This window comes from Eschrichtius robustus, chromosome 13, assembly GCF_028021215.1.
Source record: "Eschrichtius robustus isolate mEscRob2 chromosome 13, mEscRob2.pri, whole genome shotgun sequence".
Classification (NCBI taxonomy): Eukaryota; Metazoa; Chordata; class Mammalia; order Artiodactyla; family Eschrichtiidae; genus Eschrichtius; species Eschrichtius robustus.
The window spans coordinates 84,807,137-84,819,628 of NC_090836.1; the positions used below are offsets into that span (position 1 = coordinate 84,807,137).

Genomic DNA, 12,492 nt, shown 5'->3' on the forward strand with positions numbered 1-12,492 from the left:
TCCCAAAGTACTCTGACAGGAACTGGATGAGATAGCCACTAAAGTCTCTCACAATTCTGAAATTCCTGCATTCCTGATATTAAGCTCTAGAATTGTGTTAAAATATGTTTGAAAGTTAACTTTGTATCAGAAACACCATTTGAATTTTAGGCAGCCTAATTTGAGTCTACTTTAAGACTTGAAAATTTTGGCACCAAATTAACTATATTTTCCTATAGACACCCCTCCCCACCACGAGAGTGCTCTCATGCAATTTATAGAAGCTTGGCATAAAAACTGAGAAGTTGAACCTGAAATCTTAAAATGCTAAATATCTCATACTTCAGAAAGCTTACACATAATTAAGGACTTTACATTGGACCGAAAGTGAAATAACATGAAAGAGATAAGTGAGAAGAGTTAAATAGCTCAAAACTTGCCAACACAACCCCTTTCAAACAATAACACTTAGATGCTGCTCGTGTCTAGGTTTTCCCTCAGAAGAAAAATAATGCATTTCATCCCTGATGCTTCTTATTTATCTCTTAGAGACATAGGCTGATGAGCCAATAATGCCTTTTAAATTTTATATCTTAAAACAATGTTTTCCTGAAACCTAAATTCTGAAATTTGCTCTAATGATCTTATGTATGCTATCATCAAATTTCTCTAAGGCATGGTGTGTTCACATTTAAGAGTTGTGTATGTTGTTTACAAACATGGAGGGAAAGCTGCAAATATGACTTGGAAAAACAAATGAAGAGAATAGAAAATTTTTTTCAGATAATTTTATATTCTCTCAAAAACCTAAATTTCAGGGGTTGATAAAGAATGTGAAGATATTTATATTTCTTCAAAATTTACATTCTAGATTATATAATGTCTTAATTCAACTTAGAAAATGATTCCATATGCATATTATAAAAGAATTTAAAACAGACTGACTTTTGAATTAAAATTTATGCAAAATAAAATGTAATTTTAACTTGAGATGCCCTTCACATTAAATGTAAAACCTTCTATCAAATAGATACAATCATAATAAGAATTTAATTTCTAATTCACTTATTTTAGTAAAATTATTCAAACTACCACCTTAAGGCTAATATTTTAATAAAACCAAAACCTCCAATTCAAAAATAAAAGCTCTTACATAAGACGGCTGATTTTGTATTTTAAATTACTGAATTAGAGCGCCCTCTATCGGAAGAAAAAAAGCAATAAAAGCTAAACTGATGAAGAATAGTTAAAATACCCACAAAATTCAAGCCAAATAATTAATATGAAAAATACATTTATTAATAACATAAATGCTACAAAACATATTTTCCTTACATTTTGATTTCTTTTAAATTTTGGAACTATCTTTCATATTACAATGAATAAGTTGAATGTTTCATATAATCTAAAATTAATTTTAAATGAACCCAAATGCCCATCCTCAGCCAATAATGTGCATAATAAACAAAACTGTTTTCCACATTTAATATTGCATTATAATATAGAAATAATTGTAATTTAGGACTATGGCTGGACTACACTTTGAATTTTCCTTAATGATAAACTAAAAACCTCCCTAATTCAAGAGAGCTCTTACACTGGAGAGTATGGGAATTAGGCTGGGCACCAGAAGATCTATCAGATTTATTTAGATCTAAAATTCTATAATCCTGTGGTGTTATGAAGACCTCAGTTCAGACGCATCATCTGAGGCCTGAATTACCTCAGTAAGGTCCCAGCAGATTTTTGGTCCTCTAGGCCAATAATGTGCATGTTAGAATAAGCTTTTTAAAAGAACAATGCTCAAAGAATCAACACTGTGAAAATGACTATACTACCCAAATCAATCTACAGATTCAAAGCAATCCCTATCAAACTATGAATGACATTTTTCACAGAACTTGAACAAAAAATGGCATAATTTGTATGGAAACACAAAAGACCCCAAATAGTGAAAGCAATCTTGGGAAAGGAAAACGGAGCTGGAGGAATCAGGCTCCCGGACTTCAGACTATACTACAAAGCTACAGTAATCAGGACAGTATGGTACTGGCACAAAAACAGAAATACAGATCAATGGAACAGGATAGAAAGCCCAGAGATAAACCCATGCACATATGGTCACCTTATCTTTGATAAAGGAGGCAAGAGTATACAATGGAGAAAAGACAGCCCCTTCAATAACTGGTGCTGGGAAAACTGGACAGCTACATGTAAAAGAATGAAATTAGAACACTCCCTAACACCATATACAAAAATAAACTCAAAATGGATTAAAGACCTAACTGTAAGGTCAGACACTATCAAACTCTTAGAGGAAAACATAGGCAGAACACTCTATGACATAAATCATAGCAAGATCCTTTTTGACCCACCTCCTGGAGAAATGGAAATAAAAACAAAAATAAACAAATGGGACCTAATGAAACTTAAAAGCTTTTGCACAGCAAAGGAAACCATAAACAAGACGAAAAGACAACCCTCAGAATGGCAGAAAATATTTGCAAATGAAGCAACTGACAAAGGATTAATCTCCAAAATATACAGGCAGCTCATGCAGCTCAGTATCAAAAAAACAAACAACCCAATCCAAAAAACGGGCAGAAGACCTAAATAGACATTTCTCCAAAGAAGATATACAGATTGCCAAGAAACACAGGAAAGAATGCTCAACATCACTAATCATTAGAGAAATGCAAATCAAAACTACAATGAGGTATCACCTCACATCAGTTAGAATGACCATCATCAAAAAATCTACAAATAATAAATGCTGGAGAGGGTGTGAAGAAAAGGGAACCCTCTTGCACTGTTGGTAGGAATGTAAATTGATACGGCCACTATGGAGAACAGTATAGAGGTTCCTTAAAAAACTAAAAATAGAACTATCATATGACCCAGCAATCCCACTACTGGGCATATACCCTGAAAAAACCATAATTCAAAGGGTCATGTACCACAATATTCACTGCAGCACTATTTACAATAGCCAGGACATGGAAGCAACCTAAGTGTCCGTTGACACATGAATGGATAAAGATGTGGCACATATATACAATGGAATATTACTCAGCCATAAAAAGAAACGAAACTGAGTTATTTGTAGTGAGATGGATGGACCTAGAGTCTGTCATACAGAGTGAAGTAAGTCAGAAAGAGAAAAACAAATACCGTATGCTAACACAGATATATGGAATCGAAAAAAAGAAAAATAAGGTTCTGAAGAACATAGGGGCAGGACAGGAGTAAAGACACAGACGTAGAGAATGCACTTGAGGACATGGGGGGGGGAGGGTAAGCTGGGACGAAGTGAGAGAGTGGCATGGACATATATACACTGTCAAATGTAAAATAGATAGCTAGTGGGAAGCAGCCGCATAGCACAGGGAGACCAGCTCGGTGCTTTGTGACCACCTAGAGGGGTGGGATAGGGAGGGTGGGAGGGAGACGCAAGAGGGAGGGTATATGGGGATATATGTATACGTATAGCTGATTCACTGTTATACAGCAGAAACTAACACAACAATGTAAAGCAATTATACTCCAATAAAGATGCTAAAAAAAAAAAAAACAGTGCTCAGAGTCAGCCAATACTATTCTGATTTAGTTGGTCTGCCATGATACCTGAGGGTGTCAGTATTTTCTGAAGCCTTCCCAGATAAGTCTAATGTATGACCATTGCTGAGAGTCACTGTTTGAGTCCCTCTGCAGAACATCTGACATATAGTTACCACTTTTATCTTTTAAAAATGTCACCTTCATGAAAGAACTCCCATACTCAAAAGTTATTCTCCTCAGCATCAATATTAAACTTCTGAATAGCTTCCCAAATCTAATTATTTGTCCCTGTTCTCTAAGTAAATAGTTGAGTGGTAAGGGGTATGGCTCCAAGCCCCAGACTGCCTTTGTTCAGATCCTGGCCCTGGTACTTACCGTGTAAACTTGGGAAAGTCATACAAGTTCTCTGTGCCTCCGTTTTCTTATCTGTAAAATGGGAGGAATAATACTACCTATATCATAGGGTTAGTGTGAGGATTAAATCAGTTAATATAAATACAGTGTTCTGTCAGTGTTAAATATTATCGTTACTTATCCAGCTTTACTCCCCACTATTCAAAACAAATTCTTATGGTAAATCATCCTCATGTTAAATGCTAGGCCTCACCTCTGTGTTTTTACACATCCTATTTCTGCAGGCTAGAATCCTCTCCCATTCATTCATTCATTCATTCATTCCAATAAAAGTGCAAAGAATGTCTCCCCTTCCTCCAGATCCCAGTTTAATTTCTCCCTACCTCCATGAAGACTTCAATGAATACCTATAAATCACTAACCTCTCCCTTTAAAAAAACATTCCTTTGGCCACAGGGTAGTTTATTATAAGAAATGTAGCTGGGAAGTAATGACATTGGCTCTGAGTTTGAATCCTAGATCTGCCAATTGCCAGCTGAGTCATTTCCCAAATCTGTAACTCCATTGTTAGGATTACTGTGTGGATTAGGTGGCATAAGTCATATAAAGCATTAGAACAGCAAATAGCAAGCACCTAATAAATGTCAGCTCTTATAATATATATATTTGTTGTTTATATGTTAGTCTTGTCTGCACACTGCGATTGAAGGCTTCTTGGGGTAGAAATTTTGAACTCCCTGAAGTCAGAAACCGCATCTCATTATTGCTATTATAAATTCTATAGCTCACAACGTGGTAATGACCATATATATCAGGTGATCTGTAAGTACTCAATTAAATTTTTTGCATAACTTGAGAGTATAATTCATTTTAAAAACTTGGAAAAACACTTTTGATAAATGGAAACAGATATTCAACAAAACAAGAATGAACCCAAATAAAACACAGGCTGTAGAGAAGTTTCTAAGAAATTGCATTACTTTTTAAACATTCAATAACAAGTTTTTATCGGATTCAACTTCTGAAAGGCCACTTCCAATAAAGCCTTTTATGTGTCTAAAATCCTTTAGATTTTTCTCATTTCCTAAAAAATAAATACCAAAATTCTCACCCTGACATTCAAAATCATCCATGGACTGACCTTGACCTATCTTCTAATCTTATCTCCCATTGTCCCCCTTTATAAACTTTATTATTCCAGATAAATAGAACTGCTTGCTCTTACTCATATGTATCCTCTGCTTTTCTGCCTCATGTAACCTTTAATATTTTGTATGACAATATTTTCAAAGAACTCAATATAAAGTTTGTCACAGGAACAAACAGTGATTGCTTGTATGGAAGTACAACCTTGAATTTTGAACTTAACTTCAACTTATGAGCATTCATTTCTCCCTTACTACTATCACAATAACACTCTTTGACTTACAAAAAATATTGGCCATCATTTCCCCAAATTATGTCACCCTCTCAATGACAAAAGCCCCTGCCATCACCATCCAAAAGCTGTAAGTTTGAATTACGTTCTCCAAGCAGATCATGTAGAGCCCAAAGTGCGCAAGATACCAATTGAATAAAAGAAAAAAAATTAGATCTTCTATTTTACACTTATTCTTTATCCTCTTCATTTGAATTTCTCTTGTAGTATATGCCCCATAATTTATAGCATATATTCTTAGAATAAGTGTGTGTATGTATGTGTACATATATATATATAAAATTATAAATACATTTGGGATGTTTGCTCAAAATTTGTTTACTACTGGTACCTACAACAAGAAAAGTTTAGAAACCACTGGTCTAGAAAATTAGGGCTTTCAGAAAATCTGTGGGTTAAGAAGTAGAGGGCCCGAAGCAGCCACTTAGTAGACCTGAACACCATGTACTGTTTATGTAGGATAAATACGTTTTAATTTCTAACCAACTTTCAAGGAAATGTTGAAATGTAACTGGAGTTAGAGTTGTAATTGGAGTTAGCATAGACCTGTTTTAGATTTATTTAAAACAAGGAGTTTTGTCCTAACATTAAAATTACTACAGTAAATATTTCATCAATAAAAAAATTTCATTTGGTAAAACCTACAAGAATTTACTTCAGTATATATATAATTAATCATAATTATTCAAAAGAGCTTTCATTGGAGCCAATAATGTGATGTTTTCAAAAGACAGGGGGGCAAAGGAAAAAAAGAAAAAACAGGCCTAGAAGGTAAGACTGGCCATGGACCTAGACAAGCAAATACTATCCTGGGAAACTGTCACTGCTCACATTAAGTAACTAAATGAAGTAAATGTTCTCATAACAGTCACTATACTTAGCAATTTTTTTTTTAGCTTTCATAAATAAAATGACATACTTAACACAATCCACTCTATTATGGGCTTTTGAAGAAAGTGTAATATTTCTATAACAAAATAAGTTCTAAAAGTGAGAAAAGGTTTCATATCATAATAATGCATTTCCTTTAATACCAATGCATCCTATAAATCCTTCCTCTATAGGATAAAAGACAGGTACACAAATCTTGACTTTAATCTGATTGATTCTCTATAGTTTTTCTTGCTATTGTGTTAACATAAAAATCCAAATAAGCAAGAATCTCTAACACATGATTTAAATTCTGAGCTTATAGGTTGCATGCAAATCCATTTGGATTTGCATAAGATTATAGAAATATGCAGGTCAAACTTTCCACAACGTCTCTCACCTATTATGACTTACAGAGTGGCTGGGGAAGTATATACGCATGGCTCAGCTTTGTCTTTCTTCTTCAAGATGGGGTTAGACTCAGATCATAGAGAAAACAGGGAAAAAAGACAAAAGGAAGGTTTTCTTTTTTCTTTGGAAACCAATATCATTATGACCAATAAAACTAAAAGAACATAAAGAAACTATGAATTCATGTGTTAAGAGGGTCTAACAGTGAGATCATCAAAATCCATAAGCGATTTATCAAAGCATTTCTTCCCTACACATGCAGAGAGAATGAAACACCAATGAATATCAGGACAAGAGCAACAGGAAGCTTGACATTTGACACTGGATAAATCTGAAGATAGGATAACGCATAAATCCTATGCCTCTCAGGTACACAACAAACTGGCAAAGACAGACGCATTGTCTTCTTTCCCCCCTTACTTACGACACTCTGGCTTCCATTTTTCCCAAGTTCTTCCTCTGAAATCTTGCTCAAATTATCTAAGTAGTGGTCTGATATTGTGTGGCACAAATCTTCAAAAGAATAATCCTTTTCTTGACAGAGCTTTATTTCATCCAAGAGTTTCGATAATTCTCCAGTCACAGTTTCACCTGTAAGAAGACAGTAAATTTTTCAAAAGTTTCAAGAAAGAATACTGCTAAAACTTGATGTTAAACAATAAAAATATAACTAGTATGGTGCTAGAACTCAAAATATGGCAAACAAGATTAAGTTGTCAGAAAATTTGTTTTACTGAAAGCAAGCTCTAAATCATAACTAGTACAATAATGTTAAAAGACAAAGAGAAATTCCAGTTTTGCCTATTTTTATTCTTTCTCAAAATGGAAATAAGTATTGAAGGTTTACATATATGTAATACATAAAAGCATCTGGAATTACAATTCCTAAGGCTTCATTTACTATAGCATTTAATCTTCAATAGTCTTTTATGGGCATTATACTTCACTGACAGAATTCATTCAACAATTCATTAACAAATTTGAAATGGTGCTGGGAGCCTACTTCCTAGGTTCAATAAAAAGAAATAGAACGTATTTAAACAAATAATTATGTAAGTAATTAATAAATTATGATATAAAGGGACAACAGAAGGAACAGATATATAATCTGCATCAACTGTCAACATGACAATTTTGTAGGCTGCATGCAAATATTCATTTTTTTCTAATTATTCTCAGAAAGGAACTTCATCCCAATAATTCATTCTGAAAAAAAACTAGCAGTTACAATCCAGATATAAATATTTTTATTCTACATTAAAAACATGCCTTAGGAAAAAAAAGTCAACTGTGAAATACCCACTCCACGTAAACTTCATGACAGCAGGGATTGCTATATCCTTTGATCACCACTGTATCTCAGGACCAAGAATAGTGCCTGACAAATAGCAGGAGCTCAATAAATGTTGACCGAATAAATGGATAAAATATAGAGTATAACTTATTAGACCTGACATTTTCACAAGTATGAGCCTTTTTGTACATATAGGACAAACATAACAGTTTAGTACATAACAGACTAGTATCATTTCAAGGGTTTTACAATTAGCTACTCACTTTTGGTCTTCTGGGAAGGAGACTCAACAGGAGATGATATATGTGTTTCTTGTGTTGTATCTTCCTGTATGTGTGCTTCAAGGACTGTTGATCTTCCCACGTCTTCTAAATATTCTGTGTATATAAGTTTTTGAAATTACGTACTTGAATTCATTTATTTTAAAAACTTTAACTTTGTTTTACTTTTGATGGTCATTTTTTCATTTATTTCTTTATATCCTAACAAACTGAAAGAACTTCATGATGAGCTATTAATTTAAAGCTTTTTAATTAAAACAGAAAAGATATTTTAGAAGAGACTCACGAATACTTTTTCTGAAAACTAAATTTTTGTCACAACCTTTCCTTAACATCCTCAGTTTCCGTAAATATATCCTACTTGAAGGTATAAAACTCTCTGAATGATGCTTTGAATAGACTTCATCCCTAAACAGGGATATCAAATTCAGATGGATATAATGATCAGTCAGGTAACATACATGAAGGAAGTGGGATAAGTTTAATTTATGATGGTGTTGTAATCTTGTAAGATAAGCACAATTGCATATTGAACTTTAGTTCAATAAAGAAAGAATGTTCTTTCCCATTCTTTTTTTTTTATTGACATTTATTTAATTTTTTAAATTTCATTTCATTTGGCCGTGCCGCATAGCATGCAGGCTCCTAGTTCTGTGACCAGGGATCAAACCCAGGCCCTGGCAATGAGAGTGCAGAGTCCCAGCAACTGGACTGCCAGGGAATTCCCTATTATTGACATTTTACCTTTTTTTTTTTTTTTTCTATCCCACACTCAGGCTATCTCTCATTTTTCCAATTCTGATGAGGACATAATAATAATAAAACTTAAATATTGCTTACTATGCACCCAGCAGTGTTCTAAGTATTTAATATAAATTAACTCATTTAATCTTCACAAAACTATGACACAGGCACTAGTACTATCTCAGTTTTGTTTTTGTTTTGTTTTGTTTTTTATATTTATTATTTTTGGCTGTGTTGGGTCTTCGTTTCTGTGCGAGAGCTTTCTCTAGTTGCGGCAAGCGGGGGCCACTCTTCATCGCGGTGCGCAGGCCTCTTCACTATCGCGGCCTCTCCTGTTGCAGAGCACAGGCTCCCGACGCACAGGCTCAGTAGTTGTGGCTCACGGGCCTAGTTGCTCTGTGGCATGTGGGATCTTCCCAGACCAGGGCTTGAACCCGTGTGCCCTGCATTAGCAGGCAGATTCTCAACCACTGCGCCACCAGGGAAGCCCCTATCTCAGTTTTAAAGGTGACAACTAAAGGGGAAGGATTATTAACTTGGCCATGTTCATTCAGCTAATAAGTGGCAAAGCCAGACAGATACAAGAAGCATCTCACTTTTCTCTTAATCATAAAGAAAACAGCATCTGAATGCAGGGATAAATGTCAACTAACATTCAACCTCAATGTAACAAAAAAAAACTGAAAGCCTGCAGAGCCTGGTTAACCAGAGAGGAGATGCCCCATTTAAAGTTCGGCAATGAAGTAAAATGAAAGCCTGCATTTTTTTGAGAAACCAAAACTCTGGGGAGTTAGCTGAAATCCTAGATTTTTAAATGCTGAAAGCTAATTCAATTTTTACAGAAACACAGTGCGAGCCAAAAGTATGTGATCTAAACAAAACATATCTGCTACCCGCCAAAAGGCATTCAGCCCACAGTGGATGGTTTACAGCCTCTGGCTAAGGGGTTAAATCAATACTTGCACTTCTTTATTCAGAAGGAACCCCTTCTTCTTGAAATTCACTTAAGAGACTCTGTGCTATCATGCCAACCACTTTGTTTTCATACTATCCAAATAGTTTCTATGTAACAGCAATTCTACTAGGCAAATTCTAATAGGAAAAGAAAGCAACTTATGGGGTTTTATCCTGAAAATTTCTGACCCAGGCAGTAACTTTACCTATTATAAATTGTCTTTACTACAATAACAAACTTTTTCATAAGACTTAAAATGTACCAGTGATTTGGGACTTCCTTGGCGGTGCAGTGGTTAAGAATCTGCCAGCCAATGCAGGGGACACAGGTTCGAGCCCTGGTCCGGGACGATCTCACATGTTGCGGAGCAACTAAGCCCATGTGCCACAACTACTGAGCCTGTACTCTAGAGCCCGTGAGCCACAACTACTGAGCCCATGAGCCACAATTACTGAAGCCCGAGCACCTAGAGCCCATGATCCGCAAAAAGAGAAGCCACCGCAATGAGAAGCCCGTGCACCACAACGGAAAGTAGCCCCCACTCCCTGCAACTAGAGAAACCCCGCACACAGCAACGAAAACCCAATGCAGCCATAAATTAATTAATTAATTAAAAATAAATAAATAATAAAATAAAATGTACCAGTGATTTGAAAACCAGGAATGCAGAGAATATAATGTGTTCACATTCTAAAATTTGACAATAATTTTAAAAATTCAAAGATGTCACAAATACTCCATCACAAATTGGCATACCTAATGAATCTTGACCATTTAAGAGAACAGAGAGTTACTCCTATGTAATAACATTTTCATCTAAGTTGAACCAATGCAATATGTTAAAAATGTCTGTAATTATGTCATGCCCCCTTTTTAGTGGATGACATTTATTTTGCTTCTCCGAAAAGACATATTATGCACAAGTCTCAGTTTTTTTAAAGTTCAGTTAGAGGCAAAAATCCAATATGAAATACAAAATGCCTAGAAGGGAAAGACTTTTTAAAATATTGTATATCACTCTTTTATTTTTCAGTTTTCATTCAACTTGATTTTAATTTGATTTAATATGAAGAGCCATACTTGTATTCGCCTCTGATTTATCTCTATATGCGCTTGACTTGCAATTAACTTCTTTATTGACAAGAAAATTGTAGGGGTTTGAACTTCCCTGAGAGGTTTCGGAAGTAAAGAAAGAAAAGAACATAATGACCTCCTGTAGTGCATCTATTCTCTTCCCCTCTTCGGCCTTTGTTGACTCCTGTATCTATTATGCATGTCTCCTGCTCAACATGGTTTTAAATCACCTATCTCCTTGCAGGACAAAGCTGCTCTTCAGCTTCTCAAATGATATCCAGTGACACCCATCCCACCTCCCTCTATTACATTTACAGCCAATCTGTAACAACTGTAGGGGATAATCCCCACTGAACAGTGCAGGAGCTACGTGGAAAGGAAAGAACAAACTGGATTTTTAAGGGAACATGCTACGTATCAGGCCTAATCACCAAGCAGAAACGGAAAGCACTTAAATCTAAATTTTTCATAAAAGGTTTAGATCAAATGGGGAAGTATGTAATCCTACAAATGAAAAAGTAGTACCTAGATGGTTGTCAAACCTTCAATAGACCTACTAATTGCAACTAACTACAAATGTACTTAAAATGACCTTTATCAAAACCAAAGGCTGGCAAGACGGAATTATCTTGTACTACTGGATTCGGTAGGAAATAATCTGTATTCTTTCAACTAAGTACAATTTTGTTGTTGTTAACCCAGCATTTACACACCAGTTCTACCACTTAGAATAGGATATATAAGTTTGAGCAAGTCACTTAGCCTCTTGGAGCTTCAGTTTCCCTCACGTGCAAAAAGAAGAATAACGATATCTGACTTATCTACCTCACAGTTACAGAAAACAGACAAAATAATAGAAAATCCCTGAAAACTCTTAAAGCATTATTCAAGTGTAAGATAATACCTTAGCATCATCACTTTACAGTCCTAATACCTTCAAGTTCATAACTACATATTTATTACTTGTGTTTAATTAAAAACACTTTTTAATATCACAAAAGTAAAAAAAATTTTAGCTTTTTAAAAATTACTGAGCAGTTGAAAAACCGAAATAAAACATTAAAAGGTAGTAATTATTATTGAGTTTAAAAGTCTACCAGAAAAAAAAGCAAATAATAAGTTCATTCAAAAGTAAATGTTAAAACCCAAGAGAAAACTAGGACAGTTTTAATTTAATCTTAACTGTAACGCAAACTCATCCATCATTCAATACTCTTTACCTTGTAAGAGACTTGCAATCTGGAGAGATTTCTGAGATGGATGTTCTTTCAGAATGTCTAAGACAGTTCTACCTAAGCTATCTTTTATGTTGGCATCAATTCCTGAAAGAAAAAGAAAAACCCACTAGATGTACACAAGTGGGGTATCATTAGAAGATACAGTCAATACGTAACTGCTCTAATTTCAAAAGTATACAGACCAAGCACTTAAGGTGATTTTTTTAAAATTAAGACACACATACACACACACACACACACACACACACACACACACACACACACACGATTTTAGTAAGAAAGAAGGTGGGAGACCA

At 34.8% G+C, this 12,492-nt stretch overlaps 1 protein-coding gene across 5 annotated transcripts in view; it reads right to left on the minus strand.

Moving 5' to 3' along the window:
- ANKS1B (ankyrin repeat and sterile alpha motif domain containing 1B) overlaps positions 1–12,492 on the minus strand; it is a 1,169,527-nt gene that overhangs the window by 942,944 nt on the left and 214,091 nt on the right. For all 5 annotated transcript variants that reach the window (XM_068562021.1, XM_068562020.1, XM_068562019.1 and 2 more), the window contains exons 6-8: positions 12,179–12,280; positions 8,168–8,281; positions 7,035–7,201 (exon numbers count right to left, since the gene is read on the minus strand). In XM_068562021.1, the coding sequence (XP_068418122.1) occupies positions 7,035–7,201; positions 8,168–8,281; positions 12,179–12,280 (383 nt within the window). The remainder of the gene's footprint in view (positions 1–7,034; positions 7,202–8,167; positions 8,282–12,178; positions 12,281–12,492) is intronic.